The sequence below is a fragment of the Ambystoma mexicanum genome, chromosome 7p (assembly GCF_040938575.1).
Source record: "Ambystoma mexicanum isolate Mex_15411 chromosome 7p, UKY_AmexF1_1, whole genome shotgun sequence".
Classification (NCBI taxonomy): domain Eukaryota; kingdom Metazoa; phylum Chordata; class Amphibia; order Caudata; family Ambystomatidae; genus Ambystoma; species Ambystoma mexicanum.
This window is the reverse complement of record NC_090939.1, coordinates 42,020,669-42,043,632: the sequence shown is the minus strand read 5'-3', so window position 1 is coordinate 42,043,632 and position 22,964 is coordinate 42,020,669. Positions and strand designations below refer to the sequence as shown.

Here is a 22,964-nt window from a genome sequence, read left to right as displayed (position 1 = left end):
TGGCTGCTCTGAAGCCAGACTGATGATCATGGAAACAACCAACCGATTCAGTATGAAGATTAAGATGGGAGATGGCCAGCTTTTCCAGGAGTTTGCCCAGGAAAGGAGTGATGGAGATCGGGCAATAGTTAGCAGGGCAGCAGGGGTCGGCTGAAAGTTTCTTGAGAAGAGGGTGCACAAGAGAGTGCTTCAGGGGGGAAGGGAAGGCTCCTGTGGCGAAGGAGTAGTTGCAGAAGTCTGGCAGGGAAGGAGCAAGGGTGTCAATCTGGTCCTTGATGGTTTTAGAAGAACATGGGACAACCTGTTTTGATGAGACTTTCATAGATTGGACTTGTCTAGAAACCTTGTTGGAGGACAACAGAGGAAAGGCAGTGAAGGAGGGAAGAGAGGTGGCCACAGGGTGGGGCAGAGGTAGAGCAGAGAGTAGAATGAGGAGGGGGAGAGGACAATAGAGAGAACAGGATGTCCTGAGTTTTAGAGATGAAATGAGAAGCCAGGGCCGTGCAGAGAGCTTGGGAGGGGAGAGGAGAGATAGAGACTGCTGCAGGATTGGCCAGCTCCTTGCAGATTTTAATGAGTTCGGCCGAGTTGTTGGATGCTGCAGAGACGCAGGCTTGGATGTGGGCTCTCTTCTTGGTGCGGAGAGAGAGCCGGTATTGCATTTGGAGCAGGCGGCAGGCCAGTTTGTCAGAGGATGCACAGGAAGCTAGCCATTTCCTCTCAGCCACACTGCACTTGCGTTTAAGGGTGACGAGGTCTGAAGCGTACCAGGAGTTTCACTTTGCTTTGGGCTTCAAGTGGATCCTCATGACAGGGGCAAGAACATCAATAGTATCAGAGATAGCAGATTGGAGCTTGGGAAGGGCTGTGTCAGGATGTGAGTCAGCCATTGGAGGAGGAGTGAGAAAGTGGCGACGAAAGCCTCAAAATACACACGCTTCATAGGTCAGATAACCAAGAAGGTAGGTGGCTGGAGTTGGCTTGGCCTGAGGGGCAGATAGGGTGAGATGGGAGGAAAGGAGAAAGTGATCACGCCAGGATAAAGGAGTGGTGAGAGGGATAGAAAGGGGAAGGTCTGAAGAGATCAGAACATCCAGAGTGTGCCCTGTAGAGTGTGCCCTGCAGAGTGAGTCAGGCCGGAGGGGAGAATAGAAACAGAGAGTCTCAGAGGTTGCGAAAGAGTCCAGAGGAAGGACAGGAAGCATACAGGTGGATGTTAGTCTCCAAGAAAAAGGAGTTGAGTGGTCGAGGCCAGGAGGGAGGAGGAGAGGTTCACCCACTCAGAGAGGAAGTAGGAGATCTGACCAGGTGGCCGATAGATGGTAGCCAGATTAAGAGAGTGGCCAGGAGAGAGGGAAAGCCTACAGACCAGGAATTCGAAAGAGGAGTAGGCCTGTGTAGGAATTACAGAGGCAGGAATCCACTCTGGGAAGATCAGGGCACACCCCCTCCGGAACGGTTGGATCTGGGCACATAGAGCATCTTGTAGCCATCATGGAGGAGAGTGTCAAAGCTTGTGACAGAGCTGGTTGTGAACCATGTCTCAGTGAGACCGAGGACATTGAGGTCAAGGTCTTCCGAGAGGCGGCAGATGTCAGGGGAGTGTTTGACAGCTGAGCGAGAGTTGAGAGTGGCAATAAGGAGAAGGTTGCCATCCTTGAAAGACTTCCGTGGAGGGTTACAAATCAGAGGTATGCCCTGTAGAGGTGTAGAAGGAGCCCAAGGGGGAGTAGAAGAGGAAGAAGGAGAGGACAAGATAGCTAAGGAGGAGACAGAGGTGGGAGGCAAGGTAGCCGTGGAAGGGAGAGAAGGGACAGCAGGAGAAGAAAGGAAATTGATGAGGTGCGGGAAACATCTATCAAAGAGGAGAAGGTTGGCCTGAGGGCCTTGGACCAAGATGGTAACATTCAGGTAAACATTAATGATGACCTACCATGTGCCACCATTAAAGGGAGAAGAAGAGAAAGGAGAAAGCACAGAGCCAATATGAAGAGTCCATAGGTCTGGCGAGGGAACAACAAAGAGGATGTCAGTGAGGGTCTGTCTGGAGGAAGCACTGGTATAATTGTTATTGATAGGGAGGCCTGGGTTTGAGACCAGGATGTCCTTTTTAAACTTCTTCCTACCAGACTTAGTAAGGAGAGCAGGATAGTCGATAGAAAAGCAGTTAGAAAAGATAGGAAAAACACAGAGCACCATAGAGTAGGTGGGGGAGAGGAGAAATGAAGAGGGGGATGGGAGGGTGGAGGTAAGGGGGGACACACTAGGGCAGGAAACATATAGGGGTACAAGCAGATGAGACAGAGAGGGACGAGACAATAGTAGACAACTGACCAATACAACAAAAGCTCACACGATAGTAGAACAGTTTGCTAGATGGACAAAGTAGTTGGAAAATGAGAACCTGGAGGAAGGAAGAATGCAGCGGAAACATCCAGCATTATAATGTAACACAGGGCAGTCAGTGAGGTGAACACAAAACCACACAATGAATAGCAAGAAGATAGCAGCCTTTGTGTGGCAAACTGCGGCGGGTGATTGGATTTTAGTGGTTATTAGTTCTTCTTAAACTTGTTGGTGCTGCCTACATTTGTGGTTTCCTGCTCTAAGGGCTGTACAGAGCTAATAGAAGTACTGAAATGAAGGATACAAACACTGTTGCCAGGCGCTCCTAACATACATTTATTTAGTAGTAACTGTTATCTTCACAGCTTAGTTGTATTTCTTTCTCAACTTCTTAAGGTTAACATCAATGCCCTCAACACGTGTTTCCCCACTTTACATTAGTGGTTCATCAGGAGGGAAAGTGAATTTGTACAGTCGCCGAAAAGTAAAAAATGGTGAACAAGAAATAAAACTTATTTCCAATATTTGTGGTTTAGTATTTTCAAAATATATATCTAATAGACAAGATTTTTCATTGCATATATGTGAGTGCTGCATTTAAAGTTTCAAAGCATTTTATACCAAAAAATATTTTTCTTAAGAGAAGAAAAGCATTGAGACATTCTGTTTAGAAAAAAAACATTGAAAACGTCATGATTTGAAAACTATATATATATATATATATGTGGTACACAGCTTAATGTCATATTTTAGTAAGAAGAGATACATTAGGGTTGTGCTTACTGTTTTAGTGATTGTCCTCTTGTTATGGAATTATTGATATTGTCATATTTGTCTTGAATTGAATTAGTTCACTTGGCTTGCATTATAATTCTTAAATGTATCCTTTTGAAGGAAAGAATCCTGTGAGCTTCTTATAGTGGTAGACAGTTCCTGCAGATTGTATACATTTTAGGTTATACTTAGAGGCTATAAACTTAAAGTTTGCAAATCTCTGCAAGTAAATAGTAAAATGATGAGGTTGGGTATAAGAGTGAGGCAAGATTGTTGGCTGCAGCATATGAGGAAACCTTTACTAATCTGCTGGATCGGGTCGCTCCACTTAAATCTAAAACTATCAGGGAAAAGACCAATAAGCAGAAATGGTTCACCCCAGCCCTTGCTGCTCGTCAACAAGAAAAAAGAAGGGCAGAGAGAGTGTGGGAAAAAGAACAGACACAAGAGAATAAAACCATCTGGAAGTCACTTGATAAACTATACCGTAATGAAATTATACTTGCAAAAAAGAACTTTTACGACAACCAGATTGAAATTCTAACAATTATTCAAAAAAGCTCTTTGACATTTTTTAGAGATTTAGAGAAACCCAGGGCCCAATTACATCAATTTATTCCCCAAACAACAGACTGTGAAGATCAAAACAGCGCATGATAACATCAGGAAGAATATGGAACATCCACACTATAGTGGTGGTGCTCAGCGGAGGGAGGAAAAGGTCCTGCAGGCTAATGGGGCTTTTTCATTTAAACCAGTGTCCAATGAAATTATGGAGAACATTTCGAAGAAAACGGGACCTACCACATGTTTTGGGGAAAATCTCCCTTCTAAAATCAGACTGGACAATAGAGAGCCCTTTACTCCATTCTTGGTTTGTGTGTTAATGCCACATTCCTGAGTAATGAAGTACCCGATATACTGAAATAAAGGGTGACGGTAACTCCATTGATTAAAAATGCAGGATTGGATCACACACTTCATACTAACTATAGACCGATAACGAATGTGCCTTTTCTGCTGAACATTATTGATAACGTGGCTACTATGCAATTACAGCAGCATTTGGAACATGACGATTTACTACATCCAAAGCAATCAGGCTTCAGATCATTCCATGGTACAGAGTGTGCTTTGCTGGATCCACAGACTGAAATGCCGAAAGCATGGATGCAAGTCAATCAGGGCTGCTGATGATGTTGGATCTATCAGCAGCCTTTGATCTTGTGGATCATGGCAAGCTTCTCCAAAGGTTAAAATACCTAGGGACCTGCTCTGAAGATGTAGTGCATTGGATCAGTTCATTCGTGAGTGGCAGGCAACCAAGAATCGTCTGGGAAAAGGCTTACTCTGGATTGGAATCATTAGAGTGTGGGGCCCCCGTGCGTGTTCATCCCCAGAACTTTATTTAACATCTTCTGTAGGCCTTTATATGACCCCTAGATAATTTGAGGGCTCAATTCAGTAATTTCGCTGATGATACACAGCTTATTTTAGCATTGAGTGGAGATTATGAAAAAGATGCAGAGAGAATCACCCTTATATATGGCACAATGCAAAGTAACCCATTATTGCTCAGAAAGCAACTGAAAAGCGTCCTGTTCCAATAAGGTTGTTAGACCGCCACCATCCTGGTTTCTTAAGTCAGTTTCTTTCTGCGCCCTGTTGCCTGCGGGCTCCGGCGCAATATAAGTATATACATAAATTAAATAAATAATGCCCTATATCAAGCCTAGCCTCTCTATCTGTTTCATTGTTTGCAGGTCCCGCAGAACACCTCTTACAGGCTGCCGACCGGGGCACCTTTTCGGGCCTTTGTCGCTGCTATTTTGGCCTCACTGCAGTGGCTTCCTGTGGGGAAACGGGTGGAGATCCAAGCACTCTGCATGGTGCACCGGGACTTTTATGGCTCGGGTCCTGAGTACTTGCAGGTCAAATTCCCCCTTATGTCCCCTCTCGTTGTCTATTCTCTGCATCTCTTCATCTTGTTCAGGTTCCCCGCTTTCACCACTCTAGATCAGGTTGCCGGGTCGTCTCTGTTGCAGCCTCCAGGCTGTGGAACTCCCTTCCGGTGACCGTGCACTCCACACAGGATCACCTGCTGTTTCGCCGCACCTTGAAGACCTTTTTGTTTTAGCTCACCTTGTATTTCTATCCCCCCTTTTTCTCTTTCCTTCCCTTCCTACCTCCCAGCAGTGCCATGATGCACCCATTGGTGAAGGAGTGTGTGATAAATAAATAAATAAAGGTTACACATATGAGTAGCTCCATACACAGGGTAGAGAGAGTGGAGGAGGAAGATATGAAGGCACGTGATGTTAGGAAGAGAGAGGAGTAGAGGAGAATGGAGCAGGGGCAGTGGACTCCTATTATGACTTGGTTTTACCTTTAGTAATAAACAGGTCACAAAGTACTTGCCTTACAGATGCATTTTCCCAACTGCAGCCTTGCAGCTGGAAGTACTGCAGTTCAATTGATGTAGAGCAGGTGGGCAAACCTTCCCCTGCCATGCCCCCACCATTTGAAGCCAACTACTCTTGATGCTCTAAGTTGTAGAAAGGAATCAGGTCTTCCAAAAACATGTGAAGACCTTCCTTTTCCAGCAGTGATTTCTGGGACGTCACCCGCAGTGGCACAATGTTCTGGGCAGGGATCAGAAGTGCAAGAAGGCACTTGTGGCTTTAGTCATGCTTTGTACCTTCTTCTTAAAATAACTTGGATGGTGGCGGTGGGACACAGTGACATTGGAGGGAAATGCTTGATGAAACCTAGAACCTGGTTTCTCGTATGCCCTTTATACCTGTCTTCTAATTTCCTGCCAGCTTTCCTTCAACTTAAAGTCATCAAGGCTGGAAGAAGTAGCCAGGCCTGCAGACAGCTGTGTAAAATCTGGGATGCCTGGAAGATCCAGGTGGGGTGCAACTACCTGTGGCCCTCAGATAGGTAATTCCAACCCTCTACTGGGTCATTCCAAGTCGCTTGATGACCATTAACATAAGTCTAGGGGTGGCATTTGATATGCTTGCACCCGTGCCAGGGGGAAGAAAGATTACATTTGATAAGCAGGTAAGAGGAACGTTTCAGCCAATCAGAAATTAAGAATGAAATAGAGAATCATAGGAATAGGATGTAACAAGAGAAAATAAAGAACAAGAAAATAGTCATGAAGGGAACGAGAGGGGATATTAAAAGTAAAACAATATAAATAGGTGGAAATAGAAGAGGGTGCTGAGCACTACTCTTAGTATGTCAATGGTCACAATGTTATGAGAGGCCACACGTGGACCTTTCAGCCCTGTACCTGATAGAGGTTTGACTATAAATCCTGTGTCAAAATGTCTCAGGACCAAAATTACACATGCCTTCTGAACGCCACTGTTCAGCTGTCCTGCCACGTGGAGAACGGCACCGACCCATCCTATTCCTGGAGTGTGAATGGGACACCCTCATTGGTCCCTTCCAGGGTAGTAGAGATGAGCTACGAGTCTGTCGTCAGGAACGTGACCTGCACTGTGAAGAACCACATCAGTGAGGAACAGAGTCAATCCACTGATGTCACCTGCCCAGGTAAGGAGGCAGATGTCACGGGGCACAGCTAGAGCAGCGGGACTGCATGTTTGATAGGAGGAAGGTCAACATGGACGTGCTGCGTCCAAGCGCTGCAGCTCAGTCTCTAGAGAGAGGATAATGGACTTGACTCATGTGATAAGGTGGAAATCCTCGCTGCGATAGTCGGGGACAGTGGGAGTTTACATTTCTCTGTTGATTTGTTTTTGCCTCTATAAAAGAAAATTCAGTAAATTCTAAAGAGAAAAAGAGAAAAGAGCAGCCACCAAACAGTTATGTGTCTCCTTTCATCTTTCTCTTCATTTTGTCCTGTTTTCTCGGTTTGTTGTTGACAACATCCTTTTTCCATGTCTTCCTTTAATCGTTAAACCATTCTGTTATCCACATTCACCCACATTTCCGTTGCTTATTGTGAGTCTATCTACTGCACAGAACTGCATCTTTAAAAATGGCGCAATTACAATGGTGCTGGCCAATGGTATCACATGTGCCAAATGAAGGCCTGCTTCACAGGGCCACTAGAACAGACACTAAGTGGCATGTAATTATGAGATACAGATGGTACAAGGCACCCTGAGGCCCAATCTGGGAAGATCACAAGTAAGAGGTTCCAGCACTTAAGTGAAAGGCGCAGTCAGGTGGGTAAGTGGCCGAAAGCCTAGTAGAGACATTCGACGCTGGTGCTTAGTACCTTGTCAGCAGAGCAGGAGGCACCTAGGGATCCAAAAACACATATTCTCCTATAGCATAGAGTAGGAATAGGCACCTAGGGAAACAAGAACACGTATTCTCCAACAGTATAGAGTAGGAGGAGGCACCTAGGGATCCAGCATTACATATTCTCATATAGCATAGCATGTGAGGCACCTAGTGATCCAACAACACAAATCCCCCTACAGCATAAAGTACAAAGAATCAACTAGGGATCCAACAACAAGTCTTCTCCTGTAGAATAGAGTAGGATGAGGCACCTAGGAAGCAGACAACACATATTCACCTCTAGCATAAAGTAGGAGGAGGCAACTAGGGATCGAACAACATGTATTCTTCTATAGCATAGAGTAGGAGGAGGCACCTAGGGATAAAATAACAGAATTGTATTGTAGCATCAATTATGAGGCTCCTAGGGATCCAACAACACATATTCCTTTATGGCAAAGAGTAGGAGGAGCCACCTAGGGATTGAACAACATATATTCTCATATAGAATATAGTTGGAGGTACCTAGGGATCAAACAACACATATTTCCCTGTAGCATAGAGGAGGTACCTAGGGATCCACCAACATGTATTATCCTATAGCATAATATAGGAGGAGGCACATAGGGATCCATCAACATGTATTTCCCTACAGCATAGAGCAGGAGGCACCTAGGGATCCTACAACATGTATTCTCCTATAGCATAGAGCAGGAGGCACCTAGGGATCCTACAACATGTACTCTCCTATAGCATAGAGTAGACGAAGGCACCTATGGAGCCAACAACACATATTCTCCTATAGCATAGCGTAGGACGGACCTAGGAACCAGCAACACATATTCCCTATAGCGTAGAGTGGGAGGAGGCACCTAGGGACCAACAACATGTATTCTCCTATAGCATAGACTAGGGGGATGAACCTAGGAACCAACCACACATATTCTCCTATAGCATAGAGTAGGAGGAGGCACCTAGGGATCAACAACACGTACTCTCCTACAGCATAGAGTAGTAGGAGGCACCTAGGGATCCAACAACACATATTCTCCTATAGCATAGAGTAGGAGGAGGCACCTAGGGATCATCAACACGTACTCTCCTATAGCATAGAGTAGCAGGAGGCACCTAGGGATCCAACAACACATATTCTCCTATAGCATAGAGTAGGAGGAGGCACCTAGGGATCAACAACACGTACTCTCCTATAGCATAGAGTAGCAGGAGGCACCTAGGGATCCAACAACACATATTCTCCTATAGCATAGAGTAGGAGGCACCTAGTAACCAACAACATGTACTATCCTATAGCATAGAGTAGCAGGAGGCACCTAGGGATCCAACAACATGTACTATCCTATAGCATAGAGTATGAGGAACCAGGTGATCCAACAACACACAGTCTCCTATAGCATAGAGTAGGAGGCACCTAGGAGCCAACAACATGTACTATCCTATAGCATAGAGTAGCAGGAGGCACCTAGGGATCCAACAACATGTACTATTCTATAGCATAGAGTATGAGGAACCAGGTGATCCAACAACACACAGTCTCTTATAGGAGATCTTTCATTGGTTGAAGTACTTGCGTGCATAAATGCATCTGTGGAGGAGCTTCAGTTTATAGGAAGGAGGAGCGGTGGAGGTGAAGTTGTCACCCATGTTTTAGTTTTTAGTTTCCCTGTAGCACAACATAAACTGTTCTGAAGCAGTGCTGCTGTTGGACATGAAACACACACAGATTGACCGACTATTTGACTCTGACTATGAAACTGTAAATAAACCACGCATTTCATCCTGAGATGAAAGGAAGTTTAGGATTATTTTGTGCAGCTTCGAGGTTCTTCCTTCAATGGAAATATATAAGGATTTGCTTTGACAGGACACACTTTTCTCTCTGTGCCAGGGCAGGGAGCTATTTTTAAAATGCATGTCTTGCTCATGAGCTCATTTTAATTCCACAATGTGTCAAAGTATCAAAAACAAATACTTTGACATTTCTAGAAACAATACATTGAATTGTGTGAAAATAAGAAGGCTGCTAATGTTGTAGCAACAGATGTCAAGCCCCAATGTAAGTGTGGAGTGGAATTTGCTGGACATTCGACTACTGTGGGGCTGGATTAATGAAACACCATAAATTGCTTGGTCATAAGGAACAGCATACATCAATTTCAGGAGACTTTATATCTGTGGCTATTTATACTTAAAAGGGTCTCTGGCATAAATATGCATGTAGTAAGACATCCCCCCGAGCACTGGAACATTGGCTACAAACCCTGGTTTGAGCAGTACTTTTCCTTATTATCTCACCGCAGGTGGTTTCCTGGTAATAGCCACACCGTAGTGCATCTTTTGGCTTCAGGTCGAGAAGCTTTCTCTTCCTACAATCACACCCTTTGCTATTGAGAAGAGCCCCTTTTTTGTTCACTTCTTGGACCTCATGTCTGCCTTCAAAACAAAGCTCTCCCATATGTTTGTACTTCCTGATGGCATTGGGTTCTTAAATTTGGAGTCTCTGCGCCCTGTAATGTTTGTATCTTCAAAAGCCAACTGAGGCGTCTTCCTTATGTTGAAGACACAGGCATGATGGGCCGTCCCTCTTTCCCTAGCTCAACCCCCTGCAACTCCGTTCAACTTGACCCTCTACCAGGTAAGAGCATTTCATGAAACCATTGTGCTCTGGCCCATCCTGGAAGGGTCCAGCCTGATTCCCATCCTTCCTGGCTCTTCACTCTTGCTCCTTTGCCCTCCTCTTCTTTCCCTGGAGCCCAGCAGAGTGCCCAGGCCTGTATTGTGATCCGCCTGGATAGCCACCGCCACCTTTATCTGAGTCCCCAAGTTCTCCCTAGGCACCAACCCTCTGTCCCTGGGTGAATGCCGCCCTAGATCCCCAGTGCCACAGAGGGAGGTGAGCCAGTGAGTTCTCTGCAATGAGTAGTGTAGAGAACTAGTCCCCTTCAGAGAGTGAGTTACTTTGAGAGATCTTATTTCAGGCTGTTGTTAATGTCTATGCTGTTTTTTACCTGCGCCACTAAATAATGATGCTGTTGTTGGGGAGGGTTAGAATGATCCCAGTTATAACCAGTGTATCACTGAATCCACTGGGATCCCACTTAAGGGGAAACCAGTTTGAAACCTTGCTCTTGTTGAGATGTGTTATTGAAGATATGATTCAAGATTCAACTGATGAAAATCACAGTGTGACTTCTGTTAATAAAATCTGGCAGTGTTTAACATAATTAGGGCTGTTTCTATGACTCCACTGGGTGTCAGATACACAGTATAGCCACCCTCTTATAGATGTCCCTCACTATAATGTTTCAATTTTGTGAACCCGAGTTCATGGCAGGTGCCACCCTCTTTAAGTATATTAAGTAATATTAGTATACACTCTTGTTCACAGACATCACTAAAGAGTGATCCTGATATTGGTAATTGAGCCAAGTTTGCAGTACCAGTTTTGCATAATATAGCCAACATAGCACAAAACTGGCCTTACCAATATAGCAACATATACTCTCCTATAGCATAGAGTAGGAGTAGGCACCTAGGGATCCAACAACACATACTTTCCTATAACATATGCATGCTGGATGCCAGATTATACATATGCCTTACATTATTCCCTGGTAATGAAATGCTGGGATGCAAATATGGACTATGGAGTGAATCCATTACTGTGTAGCCATGCATACCCGGTCACCCCACATAAATTGCAAAGCTAAATTTACACCTTTTTTCTTCGTCACAGCATAATAGTAAGTACAAAATAACCCTGCATCAATTACTATTGTGCTGCTATTTACTAGATGAACTCAGATGAACTGCTCTATTAAACGTCAAGTGTCCCAATACTGGATCCCCCGGATGGCATGTCGGAATGCTGCTTTATCAGATCACAAATAGTGGTTGACAATATGCGCTGTCACCACCGTAGTGGTCTAGCGATGCCTGACCTTGTCTGCGAGGTGTGTATTGTGACGCTGCAAGGGTGTTGCCAGACCTTGGTCTGTGGATAAGACAGACGAGGTTTGGGGGGTGAGGGGAAAGGATTGGAGGATTAGGCAGGGGCACAGCAGTTTAGTGGGGGACACAATAGGGATGAAGGGTAAGGGGCAGTGGTTGTAACAGCATGGATACGTGTTTCTCTTTTGTGATTAGTTGCAAGTCAGTGTGAGAGTACATTTCTGTAATATGTGGCTATATTTATCAATGAGATTGCATAATATAATTTAGTTAAATTAACATGTTAAATAATTATACGTTTAATAATTTAACTCATAAACCCAAATTAGGTTCACACTTAAGAACACATGGGTCCATACTAAAACTTCTGGCTTTAGTCAAATCTCACTTGTTTCACCCTAGTAAGTAACAACCTTTTACTTAAAGTATAGGACATATTGTATAGTACTCAAATACAAATATTGTGTTTCAGGTAATGACACTCCTGCCTTGTCCTATCCCGTATCTTGCAAAACACACGTTGGCAACTAAGAGGTTGATTATGTATGCATGTGATTCCATGCAATTAAGATCCTAATTGTACTTGTAATTTAAAAAATTACCAAAGCGATTAGAAGTCTGCGCAGGGTAAATTATTAAATTGGTTTTGGCGCAAGGGGCGTTGACATCTAGTTTAAAGACCTCAGATGATGAATGGACTTCACAATAAAAATGATGGTCTCTTCTTCAGCCAATGCCTTCCCAGTCCTCAAAGGAAACACTGAAGACCTGCACTTACGTCCCACAAACCCTGACTCCTCAGCTGAGTCCAGCCGTGAGACGACCACCATTATCTCGGCCCTGTTACCCTGTGACAACTCAGGATCACTTACCTCCATGCCTCTTGCTGTCCTGTTCTCTGCCTTGACTGCAGACTTCTTCAATGGGCAAGACTTACTCCCAACCCAATAAAGCCCTTTCATTGAAAGTGGCTGATTAATACTACTAGATCTGCAGTCACTTACCAACATAGATGCTGCCGTCTCTGTGCCCAAAGACATACCATCCAATTGTTATCATCGCTGTGGAAGGGAGGAGATGAGGACCCACACAAGCCTGCAGGAGATATCTTGAAGCAGGTTAGAGAGTGCTACTCATTAACTCTCAGTTGCAGAACGAGTAGCTCAATCAATCACTTTACTCTACAGACCCTCAGTTCATTGACACAAACCTGAGTGTCCCAGAAGACCAGCGCAAACATCCTTAGGAACATTCATATCTAGCTATCCTCTGTGCAAGGTCCAAATGCAAGCTCGCAACTTGCTCTGTACCGTATGTAAAATATTCCCCCGTGCGCAACCAGGTGTCATAGGTGCTCGGAATATCTGTGACACTACTTTTTCACAGTGTTTATGTGGCAAAGAAACCTTTTACGATAGTGTCAGCTAGCATGTCTCTGGCTCTTGGGATGGCTATTGTCACGCGCGTGATTAATTAGTTAAATAAATAAACAATTTTGGCACTGATTCAGAAGGAAAACATTCATAAATCTTAATACAATGAAGCTACTATGCATCACCCACTATCGTAAATGGAAAATGGATGAACGCGGCCTATACATGTGTATTGACAAGCGCAAACTGAATATACTGGTTACGGTAGAGTCTGACCAGTGGTGGAGGGTTCCCTGCCCTACGTCTGAGAAGCCGGGAATACTAGATTCCCATATACCCACAGGTTCACGAGAAGATGCCGCTTATTTGTCCACCCAGCTTCTACGAGTTTACCAACATGCCGCAACGGATTTCAGGTACACCAATTATTTTCCAGCCTCTGATGGGGAGAGAACGATAGGTGACATGAACCTGTAGGAGGTGTTAGTGAACTTGAATAACAACATTGTTTTCATCCAATCTTTGAAAGAACATGAACAGAGGCTCCTGAAAACATTGGTTGAGAAATGTCAGTTCTTTAGGAGCAGAGTCATGTACATGTAGCCTTGCATCTACAGATGGCATTCTGTACATCCCTCTATTATAAAAGCACTCTGCAGTGGGCAAAGATGTCACTACTTGAACTCTGATGCATTCTGTGTTTTTTCTACTATTACTGGACATTCATATCAGCCCTTAGAAATATCAGCTGGCATCCCACCACCTTGTCCAAAGACTACTGAACCGTAAAGAAGGGTATGAAAACTCCTGCAATCAGATGAGGTATGGCAGTTTTTTGGAGGAAAAGGACTTTGCCCCTTCAAACAAAGATTTAACCAAACTGATCAAAAGCCTCAGTCAAGCACCTGTCACATACTATGCAAATTCATGCATCCAGCATGGCAATGCCAGTCTCATTGGGTTGGGAGCTGTGGCCTACCAGGAGAGTGACAAGGAGACATGACCAGTTTGATTCTCAGAAATTAATATAACATATATATCTACAGTGCTAAATTCACTGTCTGCAATAACAGCAATCCCATGACCTATGCATTGACATCTGCAATACTGTACTCCACGACAGACCAATGGCTTACTGCCTGCTCTGGCGACTTCTGGCAGATGCAATATCATCCCTGAGCCCATTGCTGGAGTAGAACAACCTCAGTTTCTTTCACAACCAACCAACATCCACATGATTAAATGCGGAGTAAAGGTCCAGTCCTGCCATGTACACGGTTCTCCCCGTGTATCCACCGGCCTGTGCCATACATGAGGCAAGCGTCATACAGCTGAGTGTGGTCCGATACCTTTCCTGAACCCAGTTTATAAAGGGTTGAACCGATTTGTTGATTTGGCCAACCTCGTTAATTCTTTAAAAGCAAGGTTGCCAGAATTTTAGAAGATACATCTAATGACGAGATGGGCTGGCAACAGGTAGGGGTCTATCTGTGTCCTTTTAAAATAAATTGGAACCAGGATTGACAAGTGCCACAAATTGGGGCGTTGCCTGTTTCAATGATCTGATTGAACAATCTATAAAGTATGTCTGCCTATAGTTCCTTTCTATTTTTAGAAGGCTATTGGACTTACAATCCGGACCACAGGCTGCTCTCGAATCATTCAGTCTGTCTATTATCATCTCAATTTCATACCTGTCAAAGTCACATGTCCAGGGAATCTCAGACAAACTGACCGCCTTTGTTATTAACCTAGAACCTCCGACCTCCCCCTTATATTTCATAGTGAAATGCTCTACCCACACTCCCTCTGAAACACAGGAGGCTGACATTCCATTTGCATTGTGTTCTTCTGATTCAAATGCCACTATATCCGTCTGGCATCCTTTTTTATTAGATGCCCAAACTAGTCTTGGTTCTCCTTTATACATATCTGCAGCTGGACATCTTTTACCCATCGTCTGTATTTCTGTGTAGGAGACTGGACAGCTTGCTTCTTCACCTTCCATTCAACCACCTTCACCTTCCTCAGTTTCCTAATATCTGACAACGTGACCCGTTTCTGTTGGGTAATCGCCCTATCAAAATGGGTTTTATTATTTTGACAAAGACCTGTTGCTCCCAACATCTAACTGAGGAACTATATTTCTCCAACAGAGTCCAAGTTTGACTAAACTCCTCAGGAGCAGTGCAGCACACCTTCTCATGTTCTCTCAAATTACGCCACCATTTACCATTTCTCTGTAGAATTGTTGACCTTCACCATATTTTTGCTAAGCTGTAGTACCTTATTCGTAGAGGCATTTACTACCAGGTGTGTACACTTTGTTGTCTCTATCACTCCCCACCCCCTTTGCAAAAATAGTTAAGGAGCCCTCGAACATGTCATTGTCACTGCCCCGTCAGTAAAACCTCAAATGATTTAATAGTTACAAGTTTGATATTTGCTAGATAGTTGTAGTCTAGGGTTGAATGTGAGGCGTGGCCATGCCACGTGGGTACTGGGGGTGAACCGGAGGGAGACAATGCTTTCAGTTGACAAAAGCCCCATCTCGCCAGGAAGCCTGCCCATATGAGCCCATGATTACTATTAATACATTGTGATTCAATTCCAGTGGCACATCAAACCCCCTCTGCTCCCGAAATTCTTCAAAAGGAAAATGCGAGATTAAGACAAATACAACTAAGGTCCCCTCCTAAAATGATCGTACCTACATCATCCAAAACTGAGTGAAAGCAAATCATTAGAACATTCTCATTGTCATTTAGCACAGAATCTATTCCCACCCTCACCGCAGTGAAATAGATATTAATAGTAAGTATCGCCTGGTTTTTCCCATGTACTACTTCAGTAAAGAAGGTGATTAGAACTGCTTCTTATGTTGTGGCAATACAATTGAAAGCCATCCCTGCTTAATTTTAATAGCCGCCAGTATCCCTCCAAATGGGTACCCTTTGCTGCCTTTCTTTGCCTTTTTGTTATAATGCTAAACCCAGCCATTATAAGGGGTAGTAGTTAACAATGTTTCCTGAACAAACACAATATCGTACCTTAGAAAGACTTCCCTCACACCCGCTTTCCGAAAACAGCTATGCCCCCGAGAGTTCCCACTTACAACTTTGCACTCTTGAGTTTTGGAATCCAGGTCTACCCCCTTTGGACATGTGAGGGTGGAGGCAGCCAGGCCCAGTTTGCTGGGACCTTATGAGGGTGGACCTGCCTCTGTCCATCTTGAGTCACTAAGCATTTTATGTTCTTTTTATTATATTCCCCACCCCACCGTGTATCCACAATATCCTCCATCTTATCATTCTTCCGTGCATAAGAACATTCGTACCCTCTTACCAGCAATTCCTCCTGATTGGCATAAACCAGTTTCTCAGTAGCTTAGCGTACAGATGGACTGTGCACTTCCCCACCATCCTTTTATCAAATAAATGGACAGACTTAATGTTTGAAGCAGCCACAGCTCTCAGCTCTGTGATGAGCTCCTCTCTCTTCTAATACTGATTCAGGAATCAGTGGTGAAGAAGACGATTCAGGGGTGTATGCGTTTCTTCCATGTTTAGGTGTCCCACGTTTACCCCTTTGCCTCTCCCACCATTGATCTTTCACATTCCTCAGTGTAGCCGGACTACCAGTTCCTGCGCTAGGTGCTCTTATTGTTACCCACATCCGAAGCCTTACAGGTGCAGGCACAATTAGTAGAAAGAATATTTGCTACCCTACCAGTATTCCACCCTACAGAGTTTTTCTGGTATCACCAGAACCCTCCTTTACCCCTTTCTTCTTCTTTATTATCATTTTTTTCCCCAGCTACTACATTCACTGGGTCCACTGGGTAGAGATGCAGTTCAAATTGTGTCTCCGGCCTTTAGCCTCAATCCCTCCACCTGTCCCTTATGCCGACGTCTTCTGGGTGTCATCAATTACAATTAAGTTCTGATTTGCCACACTATCTTTCCTAGTCTGCAATTTGATGGAATCTCTTTTAGCAGATGCATGAAAAATATTTCTCAAAAATGTGCGAGATTCTCACGTCTGCTTTTGCCTCAGGCCTTTGCAGTTCTTAGACTTTTTCATTGTCTCACCTTCCTTCGATCTTATGGCACCAACTCCTCTCCGTCCTCCTGCACCAACACCCGTGTGCTGGCCTCATTGCTCTCTGCATTAACAGACGTCTCCCTGTGTTGGATCGTATGAGCCACGTTTAGCTGAGACGTTCTACCCTTGTTGCTAGTGCCCATATACTCTCCTCTCAATAAATGATCTTTTAGCTCCTTGAGAATAGCGGCGTTTGCTCTTACTTCCAGCACTACAGTATCATACAAACGTATAAAAGACTGCAGGACCAGATTTATAGCCACCAATGGATTCTCTCCACTTCGTAGGACCTCTTTATTACTTGTCATCATACAATGAACTGGCGGAGGCGGGCAGTTACCATAGCAACCTTCTCCTCCCTCGCCACATTAGTAGTCGGGAGAACATCAGGATCGTCTGGTTCATAACGTACATCAGACTCTTCCCTATCTGGGGAGTCAAACATTCTCTGGAGGCACTGAGCCTGGCAGTCAGGGAGGACAAGGCCCGATCTCTCGTCTTGCAGGCTAGAACATATGTCTTTGAAAGACGTACTCACTCGTCTTTCCACATCCTGGAGAACCGGGCCTGATATTTCAATCTCTTCTACATAATCCGTAGCAGAGCCCACCATAGATGAATCAGACATATGATGGGCCAAATTTACAGCCTCGCTATATATTCTCCGCTTGGCCGGGGCAAAGAATGCTTTAATCTTCCCCTGTTCGTCCCCTTTTGTGAATTAATACATTGCTCTCCATGTCTTCATCTAATGGCGTCTGCTCCGCGCTTTCAAGATTAAAACAATTTATTTTCCTCTCTGTCATTTGGGTTGCCCTGGGGCCTGAAATTAATAGGCAATGCAAAGCAAGGGTGGTCAGGTTGCAAACTAGTGACTAGTGCCTAGAGACTAGCCCACCACTAAGTGAACTAATTTTCTGAACACCCCTCACACCCATACACAGCCCCAACATCCTCACCACACCACTGCTGACAGAAAACCGCCAGCTTGTTAGGCAATTCACAGGATTATGGTTGAGCACCCTGTGTTGCGGTCTCCGGGCTCAGGGCCACTCCGTGCCTCTCACTACCAAGAGTATCAGGAGGTATGTATGCAGTGGTCGTCAGCTCTGCTCTCCACTCAGGAACTCACATTTCGTCAACTCCACTCTCTGATCTCCACTTCCAGCTCACTGCACTGTTATCCGCAGAGAAGCTGGAGAGCAAAGGACCTTTCATCGTATATCGACATGTCAAGCCGCACCTCTGACACTCATAACACTAGTGAGGCCGCCTCCGTAACTTGATATGCTGGGGTACTGAATCCAGGGAGAGGACAGGCCAAAAAAATACAAGACCCGACTCTGAAATAATCTGTTTCCAAAATGGAAATATGTCCATAGAGCACCAACTGGCCAAGCCGAAGCAGCATATCCAGGAGGGCCTCCAACACTGAGACAACATAAATCAAAAGAGACTCTGAGAGCCACCCTAAGTAGCAACAGCACAGAAACAAACCATCCACCAACACAGGTGGTAATTTCCTCAAGTCCATCACAAAGAAGAGCGACCTGGACTCCCAGTTCGGCAAAGCTGAACGTTAAGCAGAGAATGGAGATTCTACATGCTTCAGTGTACCTGACATCTCTACCTTAAGGGCACTTAACAGTTCTAGATACTGCTTTCCAATAGAGCCCTGGCAGAGCCTAATAGAACTGCAACAAACCAGACGAGCACTAAGTGCCAGATTTATCCAAGGTGCCATAAAAGCTACCTACATCACTTTGTAGATACACCACGGAGGTGAAACCAGATACCAAACCCTGCTAAGAGTACCCTGGGATACAGAGTCAAGTGCCTGGGATTGGGCTGTGCCTGTCAATTCCTGTACAAACTCATCATTGCAAAAGGAGATCCCCTTAATGGGCCGTTAGCATTGGGCACATGAGGAGTCTTATTAGCAGAAAAGTGAGAAACTCTAATATCAACGTGAAACCTCACAATTCAGCCTATCACCAGGATGGTGATATTTTGAAGGGTGAAGGGTGTAACCAGCATGTTACATGTGAGTCACTAAAGTTAAATGTGTGCCCGGTGTTCACCTTTCGTGCATTCATAAAATCCATGTATCTTTCAACTTTCATTCTATCTAAACACTTTGTTCCTCAGCATGCTGGTTTACTGCTCCACCCATTCCTGCTTCCAACAAGGTTTTGAACTTTGCTACCCATACCCTCTGCAGTCTCCCATGAGAATCGGCCACCTCTCTGCACTGCCTTCATGTGGGGAGAAAATCCATGCAAAATGGCTACCTAATTTAATTCTTTCTATTGGAGTTTAAATGCATCCTTGGGCTAGCAGATCTATACCAAGGTTCTCTCTTGCACCTTATGCTCATGAGCTCTCCTCAAACTAAACATCTCCCTTTGTCCACCATTTTGTGCCTTTTCCTTCGCTCATTCGCCATCCTGGCTCCCCATCACTGCAACGTCATAGCCCCAGAATGTCCTACACCCAGAAATCTAGGGCATTACAATATAGACTGGATTCTGGATCCCCTTCTCTCCCAGGAGGAACGTCAGAGTCTTAGAATGCTGCCAACCATCTCATGCTCCCCAACCACCATCACCATCAAAGTTGTCTTGTCACCACGTACGGTTCTCAGCTTCTGGAGACTCCACAAGCAATCTCAATGCATTAACTACTATATCATGAATTCATACAGGTTTGTAAAGTGCCTCACAATAGAACTTCTCGAGCTACCCATGTGCCCATTGGAGAAGCACTTTTCAATTTCAATAAATGTGTACAAAGTACCCCAGAGCACAGAGCAAAGTGGGTGCTTAGAGAAGGGAAACACCCTGCTCCAACATGAAAGACCTTGCCTTTCCTGCACTGGGACCCAGACAATACATGATGATCTGACAGATAGTTCTAGCCCCATTGGGTGATATCTAGCTTTCTATTTTACAACAATAGCACAACTGGAAAGTAACATCTTGTCCCCTTATTCCCATTGTTTATTTGTTTATCTTTCCATTTCATGATAAAATAACTATGTACAAATCAGTATTTGCACCACCTGGTAGAGGGCAGTCCAATCCAAACTGCTAGACCATGTACCTTCTTTATACAAAGAGAACAATCACAGACATGTTTCGGCCTTATTGGACCTCATCAGTGCCTTCCAGCTTGAGTAGCTAAGAAATGACAACCTGCTTTTCGAATGTGAGAAAGGTGTGGTCTTGCCATGATTAGTGCATGCTGAACTGTGTCTCGAACACAGTTTACACATACAGCTTGCTCCAGATGTAGCTTCTCCTGGTCAATACACCCCAGGCATGTTCTTGAAAATGTATTGAATACGAGTTGGCTCCCTATCTGACAGGGCAAAGCAAGGACACAAAGTGAGTGTGCTAAATCAAAATATTGCTGCTTTGCAGGCTGAACTCATAGGTAATTTGAACTTGGAGGGCGATAACCAGGGACATTATATGAACAACTTCCTAAACTTGGATGGTATAATTAAATTAGCCATCTGGTTCTGAAGAAGGCTCAAGTAATTGCGGGTTTGCCGAAACCTACATTGTCCCTTCATGAGAATTGACAGACAGTTGCAGAATTGAATTCATCAGGCAAAGACTAATTCTTATGGGTGTAGATTTGGAATATTATGTAGCAGATAATTGTATGCATTTAGACTTATAAAATAAGGTGTGTGATTTGAATCGGTTCATAATTGTGCATGTGTTATATTTCTAATATGATGTTCGGTTCATAATTTGTATACTAGTCATACACAACAAAAGGCTTCTAATGTAATCTGGTTTAACTCCGAATATTGATTATGTTCATAATTGATAGAATATGTGTTTACATTTATATATTTAATAATCAAGCCAAAGAAGTTGTATGCTCCAGTCTCAATGATGTGTTATTTCATGTGTAAGAGTTCTGTATTTCTATCACTTGGTGGGTAGACATTCCCCAAAGGATCACGTATTGCCTTTGACCTGCTTATGTTTCATACTGACTAATGTATGTTTATTGTCTGTGTTTTAGGAGAGCCAGAGAGCTTCTGGAAAAGGGTCATTCGTATTGTGCGCCTGGTCCTTGCCGGCGTCGTCCTGGTTGCTGGAATAGGCATGGTTCGCTGGCATTTTACATGAATGGTAAACTCTGAATTAACCACTCAATAATCTCCATAAAGGGGATAATGTATTATAGGATGTGATGTGGTGTCAGACAGCACAGGGATGGGGTTCCAGCCTGTGTTCAACCTGCGGAGGAAGTGTGGCTGTGTACACAGTATGATGTTGAGCGGATCTGCGTTTTGTTTATCACATTTCCTCATTCCTGCAGAATTGTAGTTAGTGGGACTCATTACAAGGTTGGTGTTAAAACCTGCTAGTAGGTGGCGAGCTACTGCCTATCCCATAACAACGTTTCTGCCGCCCGATATCCTGGTGCCACTGGGATATCATGAGCAGCGACGGAATGGTAAATCACTCCATGGGAATGGGGACACTGAAGCACCGGCAGCGTTGCTAACAGTGCCGGTGCTTCAGTTGAAACTCTGCAGGAAGGCACCTGAACTCCCGGCAGGTCAGGCCTGCCCGGAGTTCCATGCCCCTATTGGCAGACTCTTACGGCCTCATTACGAGGTTGTTGAAAAAAAAAAACAGTAGACAGCGGGCTACCACCAACCCCTTAACACTGTTTCCACCGCCCGATATCCAGTTGCTACCGGGATATCATGACTGGCGGCGGAATGGTAAATCCTTATTCGGGAATGGGGACACTGAAGCACCGGCACCGTTACTAACATGCCGGCCGGTGCTCAGTGGAAAGCCTACTGGTAGGGGCCTGAACTCCCGGCAGGTCAGGCCTGCTGGGATTACCGTGCCCCTGCCGGCAGACACATAATTTGGCGGTCTGGAAAGGGTGCCAGTACCTTGCTATTGGCACCCTTATTTCCAGACCGCCAAACTTCAAATGAGGCCCAGTGTCTTTGGTGTTTAGCCTTGATTTTTCAGTGTTGTATCAAGAGATGACCCGGCCCAACAGAATTTTTTGCATACATGCCCTCATTATTGGACAGTCACACAATCCCAATTGAATGGAGAACTAGCATAATTGTTCCTTTGTATAAAAATGGGTCAAAATGATCCCTGTACTCCTGCAGGCTTATTTAATTGATAAATAGATGACTTTAGCAAAAGGAAAGGTTTTGCTGTTTCCTTCCCGCCTTGTTGATTGGGCAGAGCAAACCTTTTACTGGTATAAACATAATGAGGTTTTAAAGAGGGTTAGGGACTGAATCACAATGTCTAAATATATATATATATATATATATATATATATATGTATATATATATATATATATATATTACATGGACGCGGTAGCGTCCATGTAGTTATGGTTAAGTTGGTGTTTCCATAGGAACTTTTTTTTTGGGTGGCTTATAACTTCGCTCCCTCTGGATGAATCCTCACCAACCTTTGCAAATAAAGTATATGGGCCACTCTCAATTTCTTTGCAAAGTTTGGAGAGGTTTGGTCCAGGGGGGGCAAAGTTATAGGGGGGGTCCCAAAACCTTTGTTTTTTCCCATAGACATAATGGGAAAAAACTTTGCGCATGCCTACAGCCCAAAGCGCTGGACGGATTTACACCAAACATGCGGCAGGAGCGGGGGCTTGGTCCCGAAAGAGTGCTTTTGCAAATTTGGTGTAAATCCGTCCAGTAGTTTTTTTTTAAATTACCAAAATGTAAGGCAAAAAAACTAGTGATATCTCCGTTCGCTCCGCGGACGGACTTCCCGGTTCGCTCCGCGGACAGTGCCCTGATTGGCCGAGCAGCTTGCGCGATGTCCGCGGACATCCGACGTGTTCGCTGATTGGACGGCGTGGGGCGTGGAGCGCGTCAGATTTTTGGTGGCGCCGACATCTTGCATTCGCGGACGACCGCGGACAGCGAGGTGAAACTTGGGTTACAAATTGTATTTATATTATATATCAGCGTTTATAAGAGTGTTTGGGGAGGGTGGGGGAGTATGAGATAGGTTCAATGTTGTATTTTTTTTATGTGCTAGATGCTTTTGTTGTGTTCGATTTGTCTGCGGACAACACGGCTGTTCTGAAATGTTCGTAAA

General features: G+C 44.5%; 1 protein-coding gene across 3 annotated transcripts in view; it reads left to right on the top strand.

Moving 5' to 3' along the window:
- LOC138525662 (uncharacterized) overlaps window positions 1–22,964 on the top strand; it is a 589,674-nt gene that overhangs the window by 489,522 nt on the left and 77,188 nt on the right. For 2 of the 3 annotated variants that reach the window (XM_069635730.1, XM_069635731.1), the window contains exon 4: window positions 20,874–20,983. In XM_069635730.1, the coding sequence (XP_069491831.1) occupies window positions 20,874–20,980 (107 nt within the window). In that variant the 3' untranslated portion in view covers window positions 20,981–20,983. Of the gene's footprint in view, window positions 1–6,541; window positions 6,688–20,873; window positions 20,984–22,964 lie in introns of those variants that run through there. The other variant, XR_011283400.1, reaches the window with a different exon arrangement.